General features: G+C 35.8%; 2 protein-coding genes across 2 annotated transcripts in view; one reads left to right on the forward strand and one right to left on the reverse strand.

Moving 5' to 3' along the window:
- The window catches only part of RECQL (RecQ like helicase), a 23,569-nt gene extending 16,246 nt beyond the window's left edge, over nucleotides 1–7,323 (forward strand). The window contains exons 8-15 of the mRNA XM_016197404.2: nucleotides 197–278; nucleotides 1,006–1,154; nucleotides 1,246–1,363; nucleotides 2,064–2,202; nucleotides 3,598–3,689; nucleotides 4,719–4,938; nucleotides 5,673–5,802; nucleotides 6,365–7,323. Of these exons, the coding sequence (XP_016052890.2) occupies nucleotides 197–278; nucleotides 1,006–1,154; nucleotides 1,246–1,363; nucleotides 2,064–2,202; nucleotides 3,598–3,689; nucleotides 4,719–4,938; nucleotides 5,673–5,802; nucleotides 6,365–6,517 (1,083 nt within the window). The 3' untranslated portion in view covers nucleotides 6,518–7,323. The remainder of the gene's footprint in view (nucleotides 1–196; nucleotides 279–1,005; nucleotides 1,155–1,245; nucleotides 1,364–2,063; nucleotides 2,203–3,597; nucleotides 3,690–4,718; nucleotides 4,939–5,672; nucleotides 5,803–6,364) is intronic.
- PYROXD1 (pyridine nucleotide-disulphide oxidoreductase domain 1) lies at nucleotides 4,483–25,998 on the reverse strand. The gene is made up of 12 exons (XM_016197408.2): nucleotides 25,890–25,998; nucleotides 23,663–23,743; nucleotides 21,100–21,219; nucleotides 18,223–18,351; nucleotides 16,232–16,305; nucleotides 14,568–14,728; nucleotides 13,807–13,907; nucleotides 13,315–13,450; nucleotides 12,188–12,300; nucleotides 11,219–11,341; nucleotides 8,591–8,728; nucleotides 4,483–7,627 (listed from the first exon to the last, which is right to left on the reverse strand). Exons 1-12 carry the CDS (start codon nucleotides 25,971–25,973, stop codon nucleotides 7,379–7,381), a joined length of 1,509 nt encoding a protein of 502 aa, XP_016052894.2. The 5' UTR covers nucleotides 25,974–25,998; the 3' UTR covers nucleotides 4,483–7,378.
- Between the last annotated feature and the right edge of the window lie 1,663 nt (nucleotides 25,999–27,661).

Genomic DNA, 27,661 nt, shown 5'->3' on the forward strand with positions numbered 1-27,661 from the left:
CTCTGGTAAATTAAAAACTAAGGATGAAGGAGCTGGGAGGCGGTGAGGTGAGGCAGACGGAGTGAGTCAGAGGAGGGGCGTGAAAGAACCAGAGAGAAAACAGTGTTCATGAAAGAAGGCACCTTGCAAGTTGTACGTAAGTGACTACTTGGATGGAACTCATTAATTTACTTTTTAATAAGTTAGCTTTCTTTAGGTTCGTCAAAAGCCTTCAAACACTGAAGATTTTATTGAGGATGTTGTAAAGGTCATTAATGGGAGATACAAAGGGCAATCAGGTAATAAAATAACAAACCCACTTTGAAGACTTGAGAGAGAACTTTCAAAAAGTAACTGATATTACACTGATATATTAATTAATGATTAGCACCAAAAAATATTAATGCATGGCAGAAGATACTTGAGCATGTTACAGTGATAAAATTAATTTGCTTGGCCATCTTAGAAACTGGGTGTGGCACTTGCTAACAGCACAGATTATGAGTCACAAAATTGTCTGATTTATTTTTGCTTATTTACACTTAACTGCTTTAAGGAAGGCACCTATTGACATAATGTTAATTTTCAATAGCACATATTCAGTAAGCATCTACTGTGTAAAAGATAGAAGGTTAAGCACTGATGATCTAAAGGGTTATAAAATTTAGTCCCTTATAGTAAATGACACATTAAAGAAAGAAATAGAACATATTGAATGAGTTAAGTATATAGATGGAATTGAGAGTATATGTAAATATATTTCAAGATTAACGAACAGGCAGAGAGAAAAGAGGCAATGGGATCAAACACCTGTGGCTCAGGGCTCATTTCTGCTTTAGATCAAGCTGGTGATCAAATTGTGAATTATACCAAAAAGTCAATATGGGTTCAGAGCCTTGAAATTTTTCATAAATCCTTTCCCCCCATGTATTGTATTAATCACTATCTTGAGTGTTAAAAATTCTCTTCCAGGAATATGTTTTCTTTATATATATATATATAACAGTTGGACATATTTTATTACAGGAATCATATATTGTTTTTCTCAGAAGGACTCTGAGCAAGTTACAGTTAGTTTACAGAAATTGGGAATTCGTGCAGGTGCATACCATGCCAATATGGAACCAGAAGATAAGACCAAGGTTCATACAAGATGGTCAGCCAGTGAAATTCAGGTTCAGTATATATCTTCAATAAAAGCTGAATTCATTTCTAAGAATATTTTCGTTTGACTTAATTAACATATAAAATGTTAAAACATTTTAGGTAGTGGTAGCAACGGTTGCATTTGGTATGGGAATTGATAAGCCAGATGTGAGATTTGTTATTCATCATTCAATGAGTAAATCTATGGAAAATTATTACCAAGAGAGTGGACGTGCAGGTATGTATAACTCAAATCCAGAAGTCATTTTAAAAAAAGCTTTTTTAGAAAAAACACTCTAAGTGATGTTTAACAATTCTGTATTTTTAATCTTTGGCTGCTATTTTTAGAATAAACAATTAAGTCTTTTTCACAGTTTTATACTTATTTGCCTATGGAGAAATTTTACTTGTTCTATTAGAGGGTTATGAATTGTTTCTTCTGTTTGCTAAGATAATTTGATATCCATTTTAGCCTCCTGAATTTTTAATTAGTGGTTTCAACTCCATAACTTAAATAACTGGATTACTTATGGGCACATATTTTTTTTAATCCTTACCCGAGGATACATTTTCATTGATTTTAGAGAAAGAATGGGGAGAGAGAGAGATCGATCCGTTGTCTCCTGTACGCTCCCCGACCGGGGATTGAACCTGAACCTTTTGGTGTACAGGGCAATGTTTCAGCCAACTGAGCCACCTGGCCAGGGCTGGACACATTTTTTTTTATTGGTAAAACTGAATGTTGATAAATCTTCTAGTCATTTTTTTAAAAAATTTGAGGGAAGTTGTTACAAATTAACTTTCACATTTCTGTCTGAAATTTCTAGATGTATTATACTTAGACAATGAAGCATGGCCAGCTGATTTCACATGTATTATTTTTGCTTGCTTTGAATTTTTAAAGTAATTATGCAATCCCACGATCTTTCCTACTACAGGTCGAGATGACACGAAAGCAGACTGTATTTTATACTATGGCTTTGGAGACATATTCAGAATCAGTTCAATGGTGGTGATGGAAAATGTGGGGCAACAGAAGCTTTATGAGATGGTGTCATACTGTCAAAACATAAGCAAGTAAGCCACATGCCTTTTCATAACTTTTTTCAGTTAAAGACAAACACAGTGTGAAAGTATATGATATTACTTGGAGTACTTAGGAAAGTCAGTAAATACACTGGTAGAACATCAAGTACAAACATGTAAAAGCAGGTGTCTGAAGGGTAAGAACCAGTATGTGAACCCACAGGATTTGCCTTAATCCAAGAAAAGATATTCTCTCTCTCTAATTCTTCAAAACTGTTTTATTGAAGGGTCTAATACAGATAGTTCAAGCTTTTTTTTCTCTGGCACTGGTGTGTAGCTGTTTCCTTTAACAATTTTGTACAGGTGTTTAAGAGGCGTTTTGAGAGTTGAGCTTAGAAACAAATACCAACCATACTACTAGCTGATGGGTTGATGAAATAATTGAGAGCAGGGTCAAGTTTCTCAAGAAATAAATTAAAATCTATTTAGGGTGGATTTAGTTAGACCATATAGCTTCCTGATGGCTTTTCTGTCACAGTCATCTTTGTACTTTTATTACCCATCACATAAAAATGACTCAAAAATTTTGAAATAAGCAGTAACCAGACAGTGCCAGAAAATGTATTTCTTTCTTATAGATGCTACAATAATCTAGTTAAAGAAATGAGAAAAAAATTTCTTAGATGTCCAGTAGACCCCCATGAAGCATATTTTGGGGTTTAGACTCAAATGGATTCTATAAAATACAAGAAACTGCTATCAGGAAGATTTTTTTTAAATAGTAAAATATTGAATCTCAAAGTGAATCTTGGACAACTTTTAAAAGCTGTTTATTAAGTACATATGGAAAAAACTATATGTGATGGGCAGACTAATGGTCCCCACAGATGTCCACATCCAAATTCCTAGAACTTGTGAGTGTATTACTATACAAGGCAAAAGGGACTTAAGGTTACAAATGGAATTAAGGTTGCTAATCAGCAGATCTTAAAATAGGGAGATTAGCTTGGATTATTTGGGTGGGCCCAGTATAATCACAAGGGTCCTTAAATGTGGAAGGAGGCAGAAAGAGGGTAGGGGTCAGAGTGATGTGATGTGAAGACTCAACCCACTGTGCTTGGCTTTAAAGGGGAAGGAAAGAGGGTCATGAGCCAAAGAATGCAGGTAGTCTCTAGAAACTGGAAAGGCAAGAAAACAGATTCTATCCTAGAGCCTCCAGAAGAAATACATTCCTGCTGACACCTTGATTTTACTCCAGTGAGACCCACGTCAGACTTTTAGCCTATAGAAATGTAACATAATAAATTTGTGTTTTAAGCCACTAAATTTGTGGTAATGATATGGCAGCAATAGGAAATTAATACAATTTATAATCCTGTATTTTGAAGTAGAGATTCTTCAAACGTTATTTGTTTACTTAAGTTGTATCTCTAAATGTGTTGGCAGATGTCGCCGTGTATTGATAGCTCAACACTTTGATGAAGTATGGAACTCAGAAGCGTGTAACAAAATGTGTGATAATTGCTGTAAAGACATTTGTGAGTTCATTGTTTTTTAAATCTTTATAGGCTAATATATATGGGTAGGGCTACATAAAGGCATGTCATCTGAAAGTAGATTTAAAAGATTGAATGAGGTGTGAATAGAATTTTCCAGATTAAAAAATAACATGGTTTTGAAACAAAGGCAAATAAAAGGAAAAGCCATGTGTGTATGTTTTATGTTGCTATTACTGAGGGCATGTGAAATTTTTAAGAAATTAAGGAAAAAGTTTAAATTATTTGAATACAAATGCTATTTATATAAAAAAACGGCTTAACCTCATGATAATATCAAATACTTTATAGCAACAGATTAGGAAAAGAAACTGATAGTGAATCGTTTTTGGTGTAGATAATGGCTAATTACTCATAAGACACTGACTTACCAGTGTTTTAAAACTATATTTTAACTTTATTTCATTCTGTGTATGGGTGTTATATTCGAAGAGCTGGACTAACCAGTTCTTCACTGAGTTCTGATGCCTTGGTGGATGAAGGTCACTACAATTTTAACTTTACAGCTAGAGAAACTTACTTGTATAAGTTTACTAGACTGTATTTTGCTGACCAAATTCACAAGAGTCTGATATATTAAATAGAGTGCTAGTATCAATTAATAACTGGGGATTCTCTGTCCAGGACACTCTTGTCTCTAAATCTGACTAGCTATGAAGCCGTACTAGTTTTCATGGTATTGCTTAATGAGCACACATCAGGTAAATATGCAGAATAGATGGACTCAACTATAACCACCTCTGGCAGACACTTTGGTTCCTAGAGTATACCCAAAGGCCTTCTGGTACTAGGTTATTTTCTTTACATCACTGTAAATCCCAGTGATATAAACTTAGTTCAGTGCTAGAGACTTGGGGGAATAGCCTAGTTTTAATTCAGAACACATTAATAAATCAGTGTGGAGGGTGGCTCACATTGATGACTTGTTTTTAAACCAGTTTAACCACTTAGAAGATCTTGGCCCTAATTTCTAAATCCCAATTGCCTGTAACCATGTCTGTTTCATTATAGCATTTGAAAGAAAGAATGTAACAGCCTACTGCAGAGATCTAGTCAAAATCCTGCAGCAGGCAGAGGAAATGAATGAAAAGCTCACGCCACTAAAACTGATCGATTCTTGGTTGGGAAAGGGAGCAGCAAAATTGAGAGTAGCAGGTGTTGTTCCTCCCACACTACCTCGTGAAGACCTGGAGAAAATCATTGCGCACTTTCTTCTGCAGCAGTATCTTAAGTATATACAAACCCATTTCTTGTCCTTTCATGTTGTCTTTAAACAGTACACTATATTTTTATTCATGGAATAAGTATATTTTCTTCCAAAAAGATTACTGTGGAGAAAAACTCTAATTTGGATATATAACAATAACAATAATTATAGAATACTTTACATATTCTATTTTACATATATTACCTCATTTAATCTTAGCAACATGGTGAACTGAGAATAGACATTCTCATTATCTTACTTTTAGAGACAAGGAATCTCAGATTTTACAGGCATTAGTTATACCTCAGTAGAGCCATAAATAGGAGATATGTTAAACTTAAGAAGAAATAATAAAATGCCTAAAACCAGTACCATAAGAATGATGGTTTACTCAATCACAAGAATCAAAAATTGGCAAAGTAAAATATTTCTTTCCTCAGAACATCATGCATCTTTATTGACTGTTTCTCATTTTTATAATTGCCTCAAAACAAATGGTTTGGTGGTTGTTTCATGTGAACTTTAAACACTATACAAAATTTACTTAATAAACTCCAACTATAATTGATCACTGTCCCTATCAAAAAAAGCACAAAACTAAAATACTTTCTATAAAGATAAATTGCATTTTTATAGTGTATCTTTCATAATTTCATATCAGTATATTAAAATTATTGCACTTATGGATTTTATAAACTTCAGTTTGTTTTCTCTAACTCCTCAAAACCTCTCTGATTGGTGGCCTTTATCTTTTGCAGAGAAGACTACAGTTTTACAGCTTATGCCACCATTTCGTATTTGAAAATAGGACCTAAAGCTAATCTTCTGAACAATGAGGCACATGTTATTACTATGCAAGTAAAGACGTCCACACAGACCTGTTTCAGGGTAACTACTAATTTTCAAATATTTAAAAAATACATTAAAGCCTACAGATGCTTTTAACTAGTACTCTTCTAGGTCCAGTTGAACATAAGAAGAGGTAAGTCAGTGTTCTTAGAATTGGGGTATGGAAGACATTAAGTGGGAGAATTTAGCCTTTTAATATAGACTAGGAATTTCTAACCTTTTGGAATGTGAAGACTCCACTGTAATGTCTAATTTTGTGATGCACCCAGCCCTCATGATATTGGCTGTGATCAGTGTTGGTTGAGAAGTTTGCGTCTGTGGCAGAGGTTGAGCAGCAGTTATAAACAAGCCTATCAAGCCTGCAAAAGCATGCCATGTACAGTTGTGCCTAAGGACACTTCATGTGTTCTTTAGGGTTTCTTTGACAGCACAAACCTACCCTTCTATTCAAGATGGGACTCATATTTGAGTAGAAATCTGAAAAAGAAAAACCAGACCACTGGATACTTAAAAAACTGATATAGGACTATTGAGACTGAATCTCATGAGAAAACAGAATAGCTGAATTTTAACCAGTGTTTGCTTTGTTATTGTTTTGTAGATTGAATCATCTCAAACTTGTCATTCTGAAGGCTCTGATAAAAAGAGGGAAGAAAAAAATTCGAGTAACTTACAGAAGAGATCTGCAAACATGCTTCAGCAATCTGATTCTAAGAATAGAGGGGCTAAGAAAAGAAAAATTGATGATGCATGAGTGTTTCTAAATTTTCCAAGAAAATAACGTTTTTTTTGCATGCATGCACCATTATTTTTGTAGTTAATCAGAAGTTAAAATTTTAAGACACTTTCATTAATATTTTATACACATGGAGCTAGCTATATTTTAACAACTCTCTAAAGTACTGAAGACTTGAGAATTTGAGACCTTTTGAAAATTTAGAGCATGAATTACATACACTTACAGTGTGAAATGAGGGAAAAGTGTTTTAATGTAAAGTCCTTTAAATGTAAAATACTTGAGAGTAATTTCACATAACTATCTTAAGCTCTTTATGCCTTGTATTTTTCTTTTTACATAAGTATCTTTTGACAGAATTGTTGTTATACTGAAAATTCTACACAGGCTCATCACAGAAAGTGAGTGACTTCAGGTTATAACAGATGTAGAATCCAAACAAAAAGAATAGTAAGGTATCAGTACAAATATTAGCAAGTAAGATGGCTACATCTCTTTTTAAGTAAAATAAAACCCTAAGCTTGAAACCATAGCCCTATTTTGACATTTCACAAAGAATGGATCTGGTTTACACCAGACCAACCTAGCTAAATTTGCTCCAAAACTAAACCACAAATGAACACATCTAAGTTTAAATAACTTGAAAATTCTTACATAAGTGGTCATAAGAGGTCAGTTTTATGTGAGAAAAAAATCTGTAAATATATTATCCAAACTGATTTCATCTTTAGAATATTATTTTTAAATACTTTTCCAATAAAATCATTATCATGTCTGTATTTTTAACTTCAATTAGTCACCATTAAATCAGTGCATTTACTTTACTGACTTGACATTTTGTCTTATTTGAAAATTTATGTGGTTCTTGAAATGTCCATTTTAGTCAAAATAATCTTCTATATCAATATTTGGATCTAGAAGATCTTCTCCATACGATGAAAGATTCATCTGGTTTAATATTAAGTTTTCAAATGTTTCTTCTAAATCGGTTTCACCAATTAAGACAGCTCCCATCATTCGTCCATTCTGCATGACGACTTTGATGTATTCTTGTCCTTTGGTACATCTCAGCATTAATTCATGATCTGAACCCAAGTTCTGTGCATTGTATTTTCCCAACAGTACAACCTGTACATACATATGTAGGGATAAAAAAGTTATTCTAGTAAGTGCCTAAAAGGAAACATAATAGGCATTTATTTTGTTATGTTGGAAAGGCCAGCAGAAAAATCTGTTCACAAAATTTTACAGCTAAAAATGTCATTGGGGCATGTTCCAAAGAAAACATTTGAATGGTATGCATTTATTCTAGAGATGACAATACCATACAGTCTACACGAACATTAACAGTATCTAGTGAAGCCTTAGCTGCTGTGGCTCCCTAGTTAGAGCATCAGCCCACCAACTGAAGGGTCACGTGTTCAATTCCCAGTCAAGGGCATGTACCTGGGTTGCAGGAGGCAACCAATTGATGTCTCTCCCCCCGACCCCTAAAAATCAAGGGGAAAAATATCCTTGGGTGAGGATAAAAAAATATATATATATATCTATGTATCTAGTGAATATATAAATAAGTAGGATATGGACATGAGCCTGGAGTCATGATTTAAAGATTTAATAAGGAACTGAGTTAGATCTTTCATGGGCAAATTATATTATCTTCCTGAACCTTGTGTATGTGTTTGTGTGTTTCTCCTTATCAATAAATTAGGAACAATATCTTTCCTCAGACTAATGTACAGAGAATTAAGATAATTTGTATGGGAAATCACTTGGTTCACTATTGAGTATGATAGCTATTAGTTCCCCTTACAAAGAAATAATGAATCTCAAATAAAAATTAGAAATGCACCAACAGGGAACAGTCCCCTAAAGTGCCAAACAGTATAGTGGGAAGGGAGGTAATGGTTATCAGATAATTAGAAATTAATATCAGCAATAATATCAAGTACTGACTTGCATAAAATGAGAATATTTCATTTTTTTGGAAAAATGATTAAAACCATATGAATTTTTACTCAAGTAAGAAAATTAGATTATAATTAGTAACTAACAAGCAGAAAGAGGCACTAATTTGCTTATCTATCTTACCTTATAGTTAAAAAACTTTGTTACATGAGCAAAAAGTTCGAAGCTGAAATCCATGTCAATAGAGTCTCCTGAGTTAGCTGCAGCCATGCACTTCGCCGCATACCATCCCATCTGTCTAGCCTGGGTCCACAGCCTCATCTGAAATGAAAAATGTTACGCAGTATAATTTTTCATTATCGTTACCTGAAAAATGTTATCACCTTAACCTTGTAACATACCTTAAAGTGCTTCAATGCTTGACAGTCCTTGACATTGGTTAGGTCTAGATTGGTTAAAATGGTTAGATGTTTGGTTGGATCATCTTTGCCTTAGAAGCAATCACCAGTCCACACAAACCAAATTGATTTTGGTATCTGATAATTCTATCTAAATTACTGCCTCTAAAATTAAAAGATGACTCCAACTTTTATGTTTCAATAAATTTTCTCTTAAAAAATCACTAAAATACTTCAGGCTACACCAGGTGATGATAACATTTTAATGAACCAGCCTCCATTTCAGAGTAAATTTCTCATCAGCATTAATAGAAAAGCCAAATTATCCTGAAAAATTTGTTCCTTTTCCTAATCCTCAGTTTTTGGTGCTAGATAGTTAAGGCCTACCGTGCAATTTAACCTCAATGGTCAGTCAGATTTATCACTTAGTGCCCAACCCCAAGACATCATTTCAGATTTCAGCGACTGATTCTGGGAAGTCACTTAAAATTCTTCTGTACAGCAGTATTAATTTCTTCTGTATTTTATTTTTATTGTGTTTCTACAAAGTTTTGGGATTCCCTAGTATAACAGAACACTGGCTTGGAAGTCAGTAGATTTGCATATCAACTCTTCCACATATTTAATTTTTCTGAGCCTCAGTTTCTTCACTTGAAACAAACATATACCACCTCCTCTGTGGCTCTTGGGAAAATTAAATAGGTTAGCTTATAATAAGCAATTAGTTTCTTTACACCCCTATGTGTTTGTGGAACTAATGCTGTCCTTTTGTGTGCAAAAACGATACCACAATCATGGATGTAAGCTTCAAGCATTTCTGATAAAAGGGATTTTTATTTTATTTTATTCAGCCTCCTCCCCGTATACAAGTGAGGTTTAATGAAGTACAAGAGCAGAGCAAACTGAGCACAATAAAACTAGAGGATGGCTAAAGGAAGTGGCCTGCAATATACACTGCTGGACTATTGCCTAATTGATAAACTCCAGCTTCAAAGTCCCTTTGCATCTGAGACTATGTAAAACAAATTTTAGTGTACTTGCTGCTGCTATAAATTAAGAGATGGGATCTCATAAGATTTACTCAAAACAAGACACTTGCTTATTTTTGGCTATTTCTTTCCTATATCAGAGTATGATGCACATTAAAGATAGAATTTATCCTGGAGGGTTTTCAATGTTCTTAAAAAAATCCTCCAAACTCTAATTCCTAATTGAGAGTTTGTGACAGATATGCCCCATAAATGACATGGGATGACTACAGAAAAAACTGAAAAGCTACTTTGGAACATTTTAGAAGCAGGCTGAAAGCACTCTCTTGTCACTGATGTTCTCTGCTGTACATAAAAAACACACAAAATAATGCAGCTGCTTCTTGAAAAACATCTAGCTCTTCTAACATTTCACACTCCATGGTTAATCTGAATGAATAATATCACGACTTGTGGAGCTGGTCCCTCACCAAGATAGGTATTGACTGGTCCTTTTATCTCTAATAAATCTACCTATCTCTACTGCTCTGAAGACAACCTCACCTATAGCTACTGTGTGAGTATCTTCCTCTAGTATTTTTGCTCCACCATTAGGAGGCAGGCAACACTGTGAGGGCAGGAGGAAGTCTAGATCCAGCTGGAAGCAGCTGTTAGGCCGAAGGCCGAGGAAGCCTGTTCACTATAGGAACACTTTTTTTTTTTAATAATTCCCATAGGGGCAGAAAAGGGTCATCAGGAACACATTGTTTTTTCTATATGGCTTATAATACAGTGGTACCTCGGTTTTCGAACGTCTCTGATGACAAACATTTCGGGTTACGAACAATGTAAACCCGGAGGTAAATGCTTTGGTTTTTGAACACGCCTCAGAAGTCGAACATGCCACACAGCTTCCACTGAGGGCAAGGTCCTGAGGCCCAGCTGTCGGCTGTGGATCCCTCAGTTTTCCAACATTTCAGAACTCGGTCTTCCAGAACGGATTACATTAGAAAACTGAGGTACCACTGTATCTATAACTGTTGTTTTTTTACTCTAAAGCTGTGATGTACAATATGGTAGCCACTAGCCATATGTAGCTATTTAAATTAATTAAAAGTAAATAAAATTTAGTTCCTCAGTCACATCAACCACATTTCAAGTGCTCAATACACACATGTGGCTAGTGGAGACCTGACTGGGCAATGCAGAAGTACAGAACATTTTCATCATCATAGACAGTTCCACTGTAATTGTAATCACTGTAATTGTAATTCACCAAAAGGGAAACATTCTAAATTTTTTTTTAAATGTCACAAAAAACTTCTAAGATAGCTTTCTATTTAAAGTAGAAAAGTTGGAAAACCAGGAAGTTGGATTTGCTGGTAGCAACTTTTGTTTTCAGATGGAATCTTGGATAAAAACATGTGATCTTGTATGCAGCTTACCTGCTGCCAGAGTGGGCTGGGTTGCCAGGACGCAGTACAGATGTCACCTGCAGCATAGATATCAGGAAGGGATGTGTGCATATGATCATCCACTTTCAGGCCACCGTCTTCTCCTAGATCAAACTAAACAATGTTCCTCATGAGCATATGTGGTAAGAAAAATGAAACATGACTTTTCATTCTAAAGTAAAAGAACAAGTAAAATTTTTATACCATGAGTTCATCATTAATGAGAAAGTGAAAAGTAGCTGCAAAATTTAGGGAACTAAGCTGAATTTCCAGAGAATCAAATTCCTAATAAGACACAATCTCATAAAATCCTTAGAATTTCAACATCAAAAATAAACCCAATAACTTCCCTGGCCAGTGTGGCTCAAGTGGTTTAGTGTCCTCCCCTGCACCGAGAGGTCACTGGTTTGATTCCAGGTCAGGGCACATGCCTGCCTGGGGTGCCGGCTGGATGACCCCCAGTATGGGGCGTGCAGGAGGCAGCCAATATTTTTCTCCTGGATGTTTTTCTTTCCTCCTTCCTCTCTCTCTAAAAAATCAATAAAAAAATAAAAAATACCCAATAACCACATGACTAACCCACTCATAATTACAAGATTATTCTTCAGTTTTTGGAAGCTTCAAATGATATAAAGCAAAAATTTAAAGACGGTTTTTCCAAAATACCACTTTTAAGAATTCATAGCAGGTGCCAGTCTCTTACCAATATTTAGATTAAGTAAATTACACATTGAGTCCCATCAATGATGACACTTACACTGGGATTTTAAATGCTTAGGAGCTTTAAGCAGTAACAGAGTATTTCAAATCAAGATATGGGTAGAAATGAAGTTGTTTTCAGTCACTAAGTTACAGGTTTGTACAAACACGTTGAACAATTATTCAGGCTCCAGAATTAGAGATCTTAATAAATAATGAGTACTTTACAAATATGCACAGAGACAAAAAATTCCACCTTACGTTGTTGCCACAGAGAAAAGGTTCTATATTTGGAGTAACTCCCGTAGCACTAACAATGAAGTCACAGCCATATATCTTGTCGTTGGTGAGTTCCACATATACAGGCCATATCTCTTTAAAAAAAGAGGTAAAGTTTATTCTCAAATGTAATCACCACCAACTGTCCAGAGCGTTAGGTGAATATAATGACTAGAACAAATAAAGAAACAGGCAGGCAGGAGATGACTTTAAAACAACATCCGTTAATATTTTGTCTAAGGCTCATTTGCTAAAACAACTTTTAATACAATTAATGCCATCTCCTTGTTTTGGGTATGATTACCAAACTATGGCATTCTAAACATTTTTCCTTCAAATTTAGACATAGAAATTCTAACCAACTAAATTTAAATTGGTATTCATTTTACAAATTATTTCTTTTAAAATCTTTATTAATAGAGTATACTCCACTGACACTTACACTGGGATTTTAAATGCTTACGAGCTTCAAGCAGTAACAGAGTATTTCAAATTAAGACAAGATCAAACAGACTGAAAATGTATATAAATTTGGAACTACGACACAGATCTCCTAATTCCTATTCCACACTCCTGTGAGAATACTATAGTTTAGTCCAAGTAGGTTACTCACTTTTCAGTGTTTTCCCTTACTATTCAAATTAAAACTTTCCCTTTTCTATGGAAAAATTCAAAAAACGCATGACTGGAATATCTCATACACCAGGTTTGGCTGAATGTTTTTCTTCAAACGATAGTATTCTCACAGGAGTGTGGAATAGGAATTAGGAGATCTGTGTCGTAGTTCCAAATTTATATACATTTTCAGTCTGTTTGATCTCGGGGAAGTCACTTACCTCTGAGAACATCAGGTTTTTTAGTATTTGTTTTGTGTTAATCTGCAAGATATTCTGATTGACTCACAGGGTTATGAAAGTCAAACACAATGAGTCAAGCTCTATACAATTTAATTTATTAGAAAACTTAAAAAGTCATAAAAATGAAATGACTTATTTTTACTTTTTATGTTTAAATTTTATATGGAAAGCTGAAGTTGTTTTTTAATATAATAATAAAGATTAAGTTGTTTTCCTTTTAAATAAGCAGTTATTTTTTATTTTATTACTTACCTTTATCAGTTATAACTGACTGATTATGATGGTCTCTTGGAAATGTCAAGGACTTTTTCTTAGAAATTCTAAATTCTTTCTGAAGGTAGATATTCCTTACTTCACACATAGTTTCAATGTGAATCTTATGAGAAAACTAAAACAGAAATATTTTATTTAGAATCCATCTATTAACCTTTAAAATACTGTAATGCATCTGAAATGACCTTTAAGAAAATATTAATTTAAAATAGGACAGGTGTATTCCCTGTAGTCTGTATATGGAGATCTCTATCTCTTGGGATATAGAAAGAAGGCTGAGAGTCAGTTTTAGATGAATTTAATATCCACCCATCTGGTGGGCATGTGGGCCAAGTCCTTTCTTAGCACTATGGATTTTAAGTAAAGTGACTCAGCAATCCTTTGACTACATATTTGTAACCAGTCTTCAACAAATGATTCAAGAATTTAAAATTGCATTGAGACATGTTTAATCAGCATATGAAACCATACCTCTTTTGTTCCTTTAAGATTCAAGCCTTCATGCCAATCAGGTCCCAAGGCACTGCCTATATTACTGGCATTAACTTTGGTTCCAGCTTCCTTTTTCTTTCCTGAAGAGATAAACTCAATTCAAAATTCAAATGATATAAAAATTGCCAGGCAGAGAATTATGCTTGTGTTCTGCAGCTTTTAGGCCAATGATTCTTATGCATAAGTACATACAGAATGACTAAACAATCATCTGTATTAATCATTTTATTCATTATTTTAATATTTTGTGATGTAGAGCTATAAAATGGATACTCTTTCAATCAAGTATTAAGTATAAACACAATGTTTTTTGGATGTTATATATACTGATTATTTATGAAGGGTAAGAACATTAGCCAACAAATTTTGAAAATGTTGTAAATTTGGGGGATGCCCTAAACTTACAAAATTTTTAAATTTTATAAGCCATACTTTTGTTTTTTTAAAAAACTTTTTAAACAATAATTGTGAAGCTTGTAAACTCATTGCATTTTTTATAAAATTACCTTAGGTGTTGTCTAATTGTAGCATCTGTTTACAAAGATGCAGGTGGACTGGTTTATTTTTCATAAAAATATATATTCTAGAAAATCTAAGGAGTCACATAAGGATATATAGAAATAAATACTACCTGTATTCCTAGCTCCAAAATATATTTTGCTAAGTTTTCTTATAGTCTTTTTCTTTATGGTTAAAAAATAGCTATATCTGTGAATTAATGAGTTAGATGCTATATTTACCTTCAGTTGTATATCTGGTTCTTTTATGTGCAATTTTAGCCTCTGGTTTTTTGGCAATGAGCTTTGAGGTCAAGAATTCAGCTGCTCCTGCATCAAAGAAAGTATTCCCAATAGCCTTATCTTTAATGGCCCAAATTACTTCACATCCTTCAATTTCATACCTAAAAGGAATATTAAAGTTACTTAGAGTAGTTTCAAAAGTCTGAGTAGGTACAAAGATATGTACCTGCAAATAACAATTCTCTCCTAAGGCACAAGTAAAGAAAATATTTTAAGGCAAACTTAGAATGAATAAAAAAGGGAATGTAACATTCGTTCAGGATAAGAGTTAAAGCAGAATAAATAATAAAAGAAATTTAACCAGTTTCCTGAAAGAACATATAAGTGATATGTATACTGACCATCAGGTAAAGTTTCATTACAATAAATGTCATTTCAAAGTGTTCTGTTTCTACAACATGGTTATAATTCAGTGTCCCGCAGGGTTCCCAGGAGTGAAATGCTTCATCTGGTTATAGTGTAATCAATTATGGATGGATGGATGGATGGTACACAGCTACTATACTGAGAATTGCAGACCTCTTTGATAACAGATATTTTATATATTACAGAAATAGTAAGATTAAATGTTGTGATACTTTGAACATTTTTTAAGGTAAGAAAGCATTTCATTGTAAATAACAGTATTAAATTATAGTTTTGCTGATAGCTGACGGAGAAAACCTGTTACTTGTGCATAAGGATTTGAAGTCCCTCTTAAAATAAATCTGTGCCTCCTCCCTTTTGGCCCAGTCTGGTTTTGATACTCTAGTTTTTCTCTGCATTTCACAAATTTCATAATTACAAATAATGACTGTTATTCCTAGTACTCAGGCAACTGAAGAACTCTTAGAGGCTTCCAACAGGATTCATCATCCTCTAAAAAACAGGGGCAAAAACTGAGTCTGAGAGTTGGAATGGATAAAATTGAGCAAAGACAGGGCTTTAGCAGATTTCTTATTTTGATACAAATTTGTCCTTTTTGTAATCAGACCTAACTTTCTGGTCTGAAAAATATCAAGACTATTCCTTGTTAGCCATCTGCTGGAAGATAAAATCACAAAGAAAGTGAATCAATGCTCTGTAGACTATAGCAGGATATTCTTCAGTGATCTGTGAATTTGAAATATCATCGTAAGATGATAATATTTCATATTCATTAATGTGTTCACATTTCCCAAACTTCCCAAAACCAGGAGCTGGGAGTGCCATATATCCTGAAACAGGAGTGACAAACCCTTTGGGTTTCATGGGCCAGACACGTAATATAACTGAGTAAACAGGACGGGCATAAGCAATAAAAAGTGGTAGGGACTATGACTAGAAATCTCTCAAGGTGTACACATTCAAACTGTTTTTTAATATAGTACACACTATAAAACATATGGGTCAAATCTAGCCGCTCACCAGTGGATGACCCTTTGAGCCTAAAGCACTGCCTAAACTCATGTTTGATAACATTTCTGCAACTGAATCCCATGAAAGTTAAAATAATTAAGTGGATTTTTGTTCTTGAAAATATATGGAAAACAATTATATTTATCTTTGATTTTTAGGATACTAAGATCTTTTCTAGTCGGCCAATAATCACATGAATCACAGAGTTTTTAAAAATACATACTTACACCAATTCAAGTGCGATACCACCATTCCCTATGATCATTATTCTTTTAGCGTTAGTAAGCTGTTTCTGAAATTCCTATATTAAAAAGAAAATGACAGTGTTTTGTATAGTGGGTAATACTGGAAGCAAGAGGCTTCACTGATAATAAATCTCCCTTTCCCACTCTGCCAGGATGCACCCTCCCAACTAATACTACAAATGTTCTCTATGTTTCACTCTAAACTGCCTTGACAGCAATGCCTCTCCTGGTCCTTGCTTTTATGTCATTACATTTGGAGTACTATTCAGAATTTCAGCAGGAGGCCCTGTCTTCAGTTTACTACATTCCCAACTATTTGACCAAATCAATTTACTAGCATAACACTGATCTGTATCATGGATACAGGGTTCTTCCTTTTCTTCTAGTCCCTCAGTCGATACACCCTGCACTTGAAACCTGCAGCATAATGGTTAAGAGCACAACCTCTGGAGTCCCTGGTTCTAGCAGTTATTAACTGGGGGCCACGGGCAAGTCGCTTAACCTCTCGAGCTTGATTCAACTATAAATGGAAGAAAGAAGGGACTATATCTCAAGGTTTCTGTAAGCATTAAGAGGATGTAGATAAAGCTGTTAGGAGTAGCATGCACATAATAATGTCTAACATTTCTTTTTAAAAATGTTATTACCATTATAAGACAGCTACTTGTTACCACCACCCTCCCTAAAAAGATCACAATGAGCTTGGAGAAAAGCCAGTGGTCACTCTTAGGAGACTTTCAAAAGTACAGAATAGTACCAATGCTTCAGACTGACATCCGAATAGCTAAATTCCTCCTAAGTTACCGTTTCTATTAAATTGACCCCGAAAGTTATTGTGATATTCAATAAATAACCACTGAAACTGACTTCTTAAAAATTCTAAAACAAAAAAAAGTTAAGTTTAATTTGTCCTTTATTGAAGGAAGTAGATAATTTAAGATCTGTAAAGAGCACTGGACATGGAGATGAATGGCATGAGTTTAAACTGTACTCTGATAAACTTAATAACTACCTTAGTATAAGTAAATTGCTTAGTATCTCTATTTCTATGTCCTATTTGTAGAATGGGAGTAATGACTGTCACACAGAATTACCACAAGGACTCAATGAGTTCATGTATGTAGAGAGCGTCGCTGGAACATAGTTATGAATGCAGTCTTTGATCATATGAACCCCAAATGTTTACAAGAAGATAATCAAGTTCAAGTTTTCTCTAAACTCCGAATTATTTAAGAATAGGTTGAAACTATCGATTTTCAAGAATATAAAACACTGTTACATAAGTGTAACATTATCACCTCATGGGACAGAACAAGGAACTTGAAGTAAGACAGAGTATTGTGATTTGAAACCAGGAAAAGCAGGTTTGCAATAAGGGTCAACACCCTGAAACAAATTATCAAAAGAAGTAGTATAAGGTTCCACAGATAGAGTTTCACCTTACTGGGAGAGCTATTACTGTTCTTGAGCAGAACAATAAAGTGAGTGACTTTTCTGGCTTTAGGATTCTGTCATGATTCTGTACCAGAGATCTTCTGAGTATTAATTTCTTTGCTGAGGAATAAGTTCAGTAAGTTTTGGGTATGCTATATATTTTGGGGGAAAAATCATTACATTATTTAGGTTACAAATCACACATTCCCAATCACAGTAGAGTAATGAGTGTGTGCACAACGTAAGCTGTACCCTTCAGCATAGTCATTAAATTTGGGACATCATTTAACAGAAGGAACACAGAATATCAGCATGAATAGTAAACAAGATAGACTATCAACTAAAAACAAACTGAACTTGGCCATAATAGAACCTTATAACTACTTTCTGGTTTATGGGTCACAAAACAAAAAACTTCTCTTCTGCTCCTACAGTTTAGAGATTAACATTGTAAGTGGTACATTTTCATTCAAATGTAGAAAAAGACATCTAAGAAAAAATCTTCATGTTTATTTCTCATAACTCAACCCCAGTATTACCTGAGCACTATCTGTATCACGAATTCCTATGACGTAAGGATTTCCTTCACATATCAACTTTGGTTTAGCTCCAGCACACAGACAGAGTTGCTTATATACATGCTGACTGCCATCTTCTGTTAAAATGCACTGTAAAAACATAGAGCAATGAAGGGGAGAAGGGGAGCATTTATAAATGGGAACAATTTAATTTTAAACAGTCAAAACACAAAAGCAAAAAGTATATTAAGGTTGCCTCTTGGTGTCATTCAATAGTTTGTCACAGCAAATGCAAAGCAAAGTAAGCACAGGAATGCATTCAATCCAGTGATTCTTAATTGTCTTAGGGCCATGAATTATTTTGAGAATCTGATGAAAACTAGCCTTTCTCCCATGGAAGAAAAGGTATATTTTGCATAAAACTTAGGGAATCTCATGATGTTTAGAAAGAAATGTTGACCTTAGATGAAAATGTAAACATTTTGAAATTTTAAAATTGAGCATTCTGATGAATATTTCTCATCTCAGTGGAAGTTATTGTAAGAAGATCTAGTGAGTCTAATGGTGTAATACCTTAATCTCTATTATGGGTAAGGGGAGTTAAGTAGTGTGTGGTAGAAGAGGCTACAATGTATCTTCTTAATCCAAAAAGATTAGAAGCGCTAAAAAAGTATTGACATTCTTAGGTACAAATAATCACTTTACCAGCAAACTACACACTCTTTGGGGATTATATTTTCACCTAAGTGACAAACATGTTAAACTTAAATCCTAGCATGTACTGGCTTTGAAGATATTTATATTAATTTTTAATAACATCAATGAGTCTAAAACATTTCATAGATCCATTGTTTTTGTTTCTTAATATTGAGGAAAATCTACAGATAAGTAGTAGCATTTAGAAAGCAGATATACATGAGAGATGCTGGACTCTGTTGGAATGGTTTAGGGGTTAACATTTTTGCCATGTGTTTGGAATTATAAAACTTGGCAAATCATAACATAGCACTTACTATCCATTGAGACATTTCTGACTCATGTTAACTCTTTAGCTGCATAACATACACAAAAGCAATAATCCAACATAGTATAATGCATATAAAAACTTCATACAAGTCTTCCTTCAGACAATCTGGTTAGAGTTTTATCTGACAAACAGAAGTGAGTTACAGGCACTGACCAAATTTAAAAAATAATTTTCGCTCTGGCCAGTTGCTCAATGGTTAGAGTGTCAGCCTGCAGACCGAAGGGTCTTGGGTTCAATTTCCGGTCAAGGCACATGCCTCGGTTGCAGGTTCGATTCCTGGCCCCGGTCAACGTGAGCAGGAGGCAACCAATCGAAGTGTCTCTGTCACACTGATGTCTCTCTCTCTCTGCCCCCCTGCCAAAAAAAAATCAACAGAAAAAATACCCTTGGGTGAGGATAAAAAATTCTTTTTTAAAATTTGCATTTAACTACTGTAAAAACAAACACAAACACTCTTCATTAGCTACTGTTAATTTTTTAGAAGTAGACACGAAGATAAAACAAATTATTTCTAATTCACTAAAGAATATGAAAGATGTATGAGAGAATGTGGACATGAACCTCATGCGAGGGCACTTTCCAAGTGACAATGGGTGGCACTCTGCTTCATCCAAATGCCCTAATATGAAGGTTCCCTCACAGTTCATTAGTGTACTTCTAAGCCTACTTCAATTTGCAAATTAACTGACAGGGCTGTTATACTGAATAAGTACTACCACTATAAGTATTAGAAACTTACTCTGGTTTTTGGATGCAGATTTTTTATTCTTTTTTCATAAAATTCATTACTTTTTCTTAATTTTTTTCCTGTCCAATTATTCGTGTTCCAAATGTGGTGTATATGTGTTTTATCCCTAAGGGAGGATTCATAAATTAGAGCTGCTTTAGAGAAACAACTACAAACTCTACTTCACATCTTGCCTAAAGCTCACTTGATACTGCTGATCACCTGATAACATCCTTTTCTGAGACTGCCTTATTCCTGACACTGTTTGGTTTTGGCCTTATATATATCATTTTGGACTATTACAACCACCTTCTAATTTGGTTGTTGTCCAGTAGCCACTCATTCCACTCCAGTTCATCCTTGACACTTATGTCAGATATATTTTTCTAAAAGAACACGTATTTCATCATTTCTGCCTCCACTTAAAATCTCTTTACTATTTCTCCCTTGATTATCAATGAACTCAATTTCTTGGCATGACATAAAAAGCTCTTCACAGTCTTATTTATTTATTTCTCCAGCCCTGTCTGCCAATCTCCTTTACTTAGCCCCACCCAAATCCCACTGACAACATTACTGTTCCACATCCCCCTTTTCCTTTCTTTGAGTCTTTGCACATGCAATCTCTTTCTGGAATGCCCCTTTCCATCTAAAGAACTCTTAATTCATCTATATTTTAAAACACAGCTCAAATATTACTCAGTCTGTGAAGTCTTTCTAAATATCTACTATCAGAGCTTTGATAATATTTCAATGACTGTGCTTTTCACATGTCCATATAATTATATGTATACATGTCTATATTCCCTATGACACTGAGAGCTCCTAGGAACAGATTCCTTATATTATTACTTATTCCTATATTATTGTGCTGACTTAATGTAGTGCCCAGAGAAGAGTGGACAGTATATAAATGTTAATGCTAATTTGAAATGTAAAACCTAAAACACCAAAAGTAAACTAATCACACAATCCCAATAAACTCACAAAAAAGTGTAAATGATTCTAATAATGGAAATCAATGTCACTAAAATTTACATGCTAGGGACTTTGGTGGTGGTACAGGTGGGGTCAAAGGAAGCTAGGCTAAAACCTCACCAAGATTTAACAAATCAAAATGTCATTAAGGAAAATATTCTCTTACATGTTCTCCACTCTTCAGTTGCTTTACTCCACATTCTATGACCTTAATGTTGGGAAAGCGGTTTTCTAACATGGTACTTGGTTGTTCTTCAACATCAAACTCTTCCAATACTTTAGAAACCTGTATTTGATCAAAGAGGTAAGAATATAAGAATATATTTTTAAAAAATTTACTTCAAGAATTTTAAATAATAAAAATAGTTCCATTTCTTTTTATACACTACTTATTTCATGTTCATAAAACAAGGACGTTGGCCAACTGCAGGAAATACAGTTGAAAGAGGGATAGATTCTGCATTTTAAGACTTAAACTCAAATACTAGTCTTACCACTCTTGGGCAAGTTGGTTAGGTCACTAAGCCTTAGTTTCCTGTCCTGTAAAATGAAGGCTACTCACCTGTAACATGAGGGTTAACACTACTTACTTCTGTGTAGTTTAATCAAACAGCTTATTTCTTTATCCTTGCAGCTTTCTCTTTTCACTTACTAGAAAACCTTATTGTGATCTAGTCTTTGGACTCTTCTTTCCTGTTCTCCAAAATCACTGGCATCCCCTTGGACTCACTTTCCCTCCTATCCTGCTGAGACTCCACTGTGGATCATTCCATCTTTTGCCCAAACCCTTTATTTCCTTGCTCTCTTATCCTTAACCATTAATTACCAGAAAATCTCCCAACCACAGATCAAACTACCTGCTTTCTCTAGTCTTTTACCCAGTTTGCTGTTGAAGAACCACACATCTTGCAGATTGGTATCTGACCTCAGTTATTCCTTTTACACTGCATGGAAATCCTACTATGTGGCCACAGCAGTTCTCAAACTTCTTAGTGTCATGACCCCTTTACACTCTTACAAATGACTGAGGACCCCAAACGGCTTTTGTTTGAGTTATACCTAGCAGTATTTGCTGCATTAGAAATGAAAGCTTATGCCTTCCTTGGCTTCAGGGATACTACTCTTTCAGTTTTCCACTTCGAACTAAGGCTTTAAGTGAAATGACATATAACAAAACCAATTTTATCACAGTCTAACTGATATAAACAAGAGTTAAGTTCCTATGGCATTTCATCGACGTTTTAACAAAATGATATTGAATGAAACAACCTTACTCAAGCATCTACCGTACATCCTAAGTCCACAACCTTGTAAAGTAAGCAAGAGTGTATTACCTGAATATTACAGGTGAAACAACTCAGGTACAGAGATTTGCCAAAGTTACAGAGCCAGTAATACCAGAGTTAGGCCTAGAACCCAAGTCATTTTCTTCTATTGTACAAAACTTACAAAACTGGCAAAAACTGAACTCAAGTCTTATAACTCTGGGATCATTACATCAAATTAAGTCTCCTGGAAAGACATGTATAAGAACCAGTTATACATCTTTCTCTTACGTATGTGTGCTTAAACTTGTAAAAAAATATCCCCTTTTTTCTTTTAGAGATTAATAGCCATAATTGTTCTCTGGTTCTTCCAATCCCATGTCTTTTGGTTGTACCTAGGTACTAAGATATCTTATGTATCTTTAGGCAGGTCATAAAGGAGTAATATATGGAACTAACTTACCCTTGGTCTTAGGGGTTTATATATATGAGAATGAGGTGCGCTAACTACACATTGACCTCTTCCCTGGGAGACAATATGTAAAAGAACTTGCATAAAATATACTTTAAGACTGGAAAGGTGTGTCTGTGGGAGACGGGTAGGAGGAAGGTGGTTTTTCTTTCTTGACATCAAGTCTATTAACCTTTACATGAATAAATAATAAATCTTAGACAATGAAAAGGTTATATTCTACTATCAGGATATTATAAGGGAAAACATTTTAAATCAAAGACTACGGTTGTAGTCTTCACTGAAGTGTGGAAAAAAATATTTGTTTTTTTACCTTTTTATTCATTTATTTATTTTTTTTTGCATAGGCATTGTAACACTCATAATTATAGCACTGCAGCACAGGAATATAACTTATAAATGTATATATACTAGAATCTGAATGCAAAACTTTTTAATAGGTAAGCTACAGGATCAAAAAAATGTTTGGAGACCATTCTTCTATCATATTATGACCCAAATGATCTTAGACTCCTAATATAATGTTATAACACGTGTAATATAAATTCATGGAACTGCAAAGTGTTCTGAGATGCTTATTGTACATCTGAAACATTAATTATCTACAACTGTAAACTTGGCTCAGAAGCATTTTTGATTTGTAAATACACATGCACACATATGTATTTTATAATAAAAATATAAATACACATATATTTAGATTTCATAGCATCTTTACCCAAAAGAATCTGATTTTAAATTTTCAGAAAAGTAATTCAGAGTGGTAGGAAAAGATAGCAGGGAAAAACAGAAGACTAGAAATTCAGTATCATTCTGGGTACTTCTGGTATTCGATCTGAAAAACCCTAAACTTTGAGCTATAATTTTAAAATGAATATCAAAAGAACGTTTGTCATTTTAAACAAGTAAAACAGTACAGTTACACTGCCTGCTATGCAAGTTATTGCAATTTTGAAAAATTAATACTAAGAAAGTTATACAAAGGTTCTTACCTGCTTGAAATTTGTAACTGCTTTAATAACAGGAGAAGCTGTTACCAGGAGAATCTCTTCTGATGGAAAGTGAATCGCCAACTTATTAAAAAAAAAAGTAGGAAAAGTATATGATAAATAACTTTAGGTATTAGTATGCATGGCATGTAGGGTGAGAGAGGGATAGTACAATTTTAATAAAGTTATTAACCTAGGAAACTAACCACTGTTTCTCATCTAAGGTTTCCATTATCTGGAGTCTTGTTCATATTTACAGTGAGTAGTGTTCAACTGTGGTATTGATTAAAATGAATAATACATTTATACTAAACACCAACAAAGATCTGAACAAGAAAAGTGACATAAATAGGTATTCCTTATTTACTTAAACTATTTTATATGACAATTGAAAGTTATCATGCAGAAGATAAGGAGAAACCACCTTCCTAATTAACAATTAAACCAACTTCTATTTATTGTAAAACATTTTCATTTGCCTTCAGTAGGATGAAATTACAGTAAACCTCAATAATAAACGCTTAGAATCTTAGCCCTTTCCCCAAGTGCCTTGGCACTCCTATCCTGCCTCTTCTAAATGCCCAATCAGTAGATATTCTGGGAAGACCAAGCCATTTTAATATCAGCCTTAACAAAATGTGGTGGCTTAACATGATAGTTTCATCACTTTCCTCTAGCTACAAAAGTCTATCACTTTATACTTATTGAAAGCATTTTCCTAACTCATGCTCCAGTTTCTCAACTCCACCAATCTTTATTTCTATCCCTACTATACTATTATCCTCTGTTCAATTTAACTATACATCCTTTAAACCCACAGATTCTTTTTAATATCATCTTATTTAAATTTTCTACAGTATTTGACAATATCATCACTCTTCCCCATCTTTCTTTCCTTTGAGTATTCTGTAATCCCCCCTCCTCCAGCTTTCTGTTTCCATTGCTAGCCCAGGCCCTCAAAGCTTCTTTATACTACTAAAATCACCTTTCAATTGGCCTTCCAGTCTCATATTAACCAGCTGCCTCTGCCCCACATTATAACGAATCTTTTAAACTTTTTCATTTGATCACATTACTCCACTGCTCAAAATCATCTGACTATTTGCAAGTTCCTGGTAATTTCTTAGCATGACTTACAAGATCCTTTATGATCTGGTCTCTGCCAACCTTGCTGGCATCTCTGGTCACCTCCCCTCAGCACCATGTGCTTTAAGTTTTGCTGCTCCCAGATGATGCCATGCTTCTCCACCTGAGGCTTTACCACTGCTTCCCTGTGGAACGTCTGTCTTTTCTTGTTTAAGGGATGAATTTTCACTCATTGTTCCACACTGAGACAAAAGTATACCTCCTTGGAGAAACAATACCTCTTTCCTAATTCACTCCCTACCAACTCAGCAGGCACCCCTAAGATAGCAAACACCCGGATGAAAACGTACATGTCTCTTCTACTAGGCTGTGAACCCCTAAAAAGTAGGTTCCTAAAATAAGGTAACATACTGTTTATATTCGACTAATAAGCCCTTAGTGCCTGGATCATGGGTGTTTACTTGGCAAATAAGTGGAAAATACACATTAAGATTAAAAGAGTGAAAGTTAAAAACTCTTGAATTTCTTGTAACATTTCTCATGACTCCAGTGATTGTTTACTTTATATAAAAATAATTTAGTCCTTTTTGGAATATAAAAATATGTATATCTATGGTCTGATTACTCAGTATAAGCTGAAAAGCATTCCCTAGCTGCATTCCGAATATATCTTGCTGGTTGTTTTACAAAACATTACTAGGGATGAAATATCTTCTATCTTGGGAGTTCAAAGTACAGGAAACTTATGTAAGGGCTACGATGCACCGAGGACTTGGCACCAATCTGGGAGCTGAATTCAATCTAATTACAAAGGGGGCTGAGTTTTCTGACCAAGTACTTAACCAGTCACAAGCCCTCCGCTCTGCTCTGACGTCACTAGACCGGGTCCCCAGCTCGCTCCCCGCCGCGCCCCAGGCTCTGCGCCCCGAGCGAAGCTCGCGCGGCATTAAAGACACCGGGGCCTCCCCGCAGCCTCCAATACCCCCGAGCAGGAGAGCAGGCGGGGGAGAGAGTCTCGGAGGGCCGGGGAAGGGGGCCGAGGGGCGGGAGGGGGCGGGGAGGAGGAGGGGAGGGGGCGGGAGGGCGCCCCCGGAGCTGCGGCCTCCGGGGTCGAGGAAGAGGCGGAGCCTCCCGCCCGCCCTACCTGCTCCGCACAAGTGACACCCGCGATGCCACCGCCGACCACCACGAACTTCCCCGCCGTCGGAGGAGGGCGCGCTGCCTCCATGCTCAGGCTTCTGATGCTTTACCGCCGACCGCCGGGGAGCCGAGGCGATCGCGTCCCCGCCACTTCCGGGGCCCGAGCGGCGACTCCGCCTACGGGTGCCCCGCAGCTCACACTTAGTCTCTTCGCGCATTGGCCGGGGACTGCGCTCCGGAGCTTGCAGCCGCGTCTTGGCACCCGGGCTCCGCGTGATGGTTACTACGCCTGAATGTAGTTTTCTCCGCGTACATTCGATAGAGAGAAGACAGAAAACAAAAATTAAAGAAGATGGGTCGCCAACGGAGGCTTGGCAGATTGTCTAAAGACAGACCAGTGATCTCCCGGGGCAGAACATTCTTAAAATAAATGAATTGCTCTGATGTGCTCCCTACAAGCTCCTGTGAGAAATTAAGCATCTTAAGATGACTCGGGGACCACAGTGGGCTCTTGGGAAACTCACTCAAACTTCCCCCAGCAAGCTGTGAAAGTGCATGCGAACCTAGCAGCATCTTTCTGCTGTCAGGCCACCTAGCTAACCACATCTCTGCCTTCAGCGGAAAGGGGTGCCGGCTCCTGTGACCCCCCACTCCAGGCATACAGGTAAAGCCCCCCAAATACATCTCTCGAACTTTTCACCTGTGCGAGGGACAGGGACCAGCTCTAGGACTGTGAGTGTGTTGGAACTGGGGGGATGGTTTCCTACCAGCATTGTACGACTTTCTTCCAAAGAATTCTTATTACAGCCTTCTGCAACTTGTCAATGGGTTGTTTACTTTCCCGTGTTTAGCCTAAAGAAATATAATGGGCTAACGCCGGCAAAAACAGTTTTATCATCTCTTAGCACGCACCTACGTTCTAAGCTTTCAGCATGGTCTAGCATCTTGTGTTAAAGGCATTGGGGTAGTTGGTACCTATTATACTGTTCTTAGCTTCTGGAGCTGAACAAACCAGAAAAATTGCATTTAACTCCACAGTATACCAGGCACACCATTTTTGTTCTATAAATATCAGATTCGTGCCATTTAGAAAACTGGAGGCATTTCTTACACTACACCCCATCACCCCAAAATTCAATTGATCAAGTCTCGGCAACTCAGAAGTGCGCCTCAGCTTCCTTATTTTAGTTTTTATTGTGACTGCCCTATTGTAAGCCTTCTTCTCCCACTCGAACTATTAAAAAAGGCTCCTCATGGGTCTTTCATCCTGTTCTCTGCTTCTAATGTACCCCTATGCTGCCCTAAGAGTTATCTTACTAAAAGGGAAATGTTGTTACCTTCCCTCCCCACCACTTCTTCTGGCCCAATTCCAGTTCCCTGAACACATCGACTTTTCTTGTCTCTTCCATTCCAGGCTCTCTTGTCCCACCTATAGAAGCCTGTGGATCTATGAATGGCAAGCTCAAATACTACCTTCCCCACCAATCTCTGGCAGAAATAATCATGTTCATAGTACTTGATTGCATTTAACAGTGTTTATTGTGTTTGAGTTGGCTGTGTCCCTATTGGGCTTCCTCTTCGAGGAAAGGAAGTGTATTTTATACACTTTGGTTTTTCTTGCCTATGTCTCTAATCCCAGCATTTAGCACAATGACTTCAGTGATATATACTCAATAAATGTTTCTTGACACTTTAGAATAAGCATGGTAAACCTGATCTTATAAAGTTTGGGCCCTCATTGTGTGGTTATACCCACCAATTTGAGGTAAGAATTGG

Source organism: Miniopterus natalensis, chromosome 2 (assembly GCF_054644295.1).
Source record: "Miniopterus natalensis isolate mMinNat1 chromosome 2, mMinNat1.hap1, whole genome shotgun sequence".
Taxonomy (NCBI): Eukaryota; Metazoa; Chordata; class Mammalia; order Chiroptera; family Miniopteridae; genus Miniopterus; species Miniopterus natalensis.

Excerpts from the sequence above, each read along its gene's own strand:
- PYROXD1 (XM_016197408.2), bottom strand. The coding sequence starts at position 25,973 with ATGGAGGCAGCGCGCCCTCCTCCGACGGCGGGGAAGTTCGTGGTGGTC. Across the intron at positions 16,306-18,222 it reads GTGATACAGATAGTGCTCAG|GAATTTCAGAAACAGCTTAC; the intron begins GTAATACTGGGG and ends TTTTTAATATAG. Across the intron at positions 8,729-11,218 it reads CCAGCCCACTCTGGCAGCAG|ATGAGGCTGTGGACCCAGGC; the intron begins GTAAGCTGCATA and ends TTTTCATTTCAG.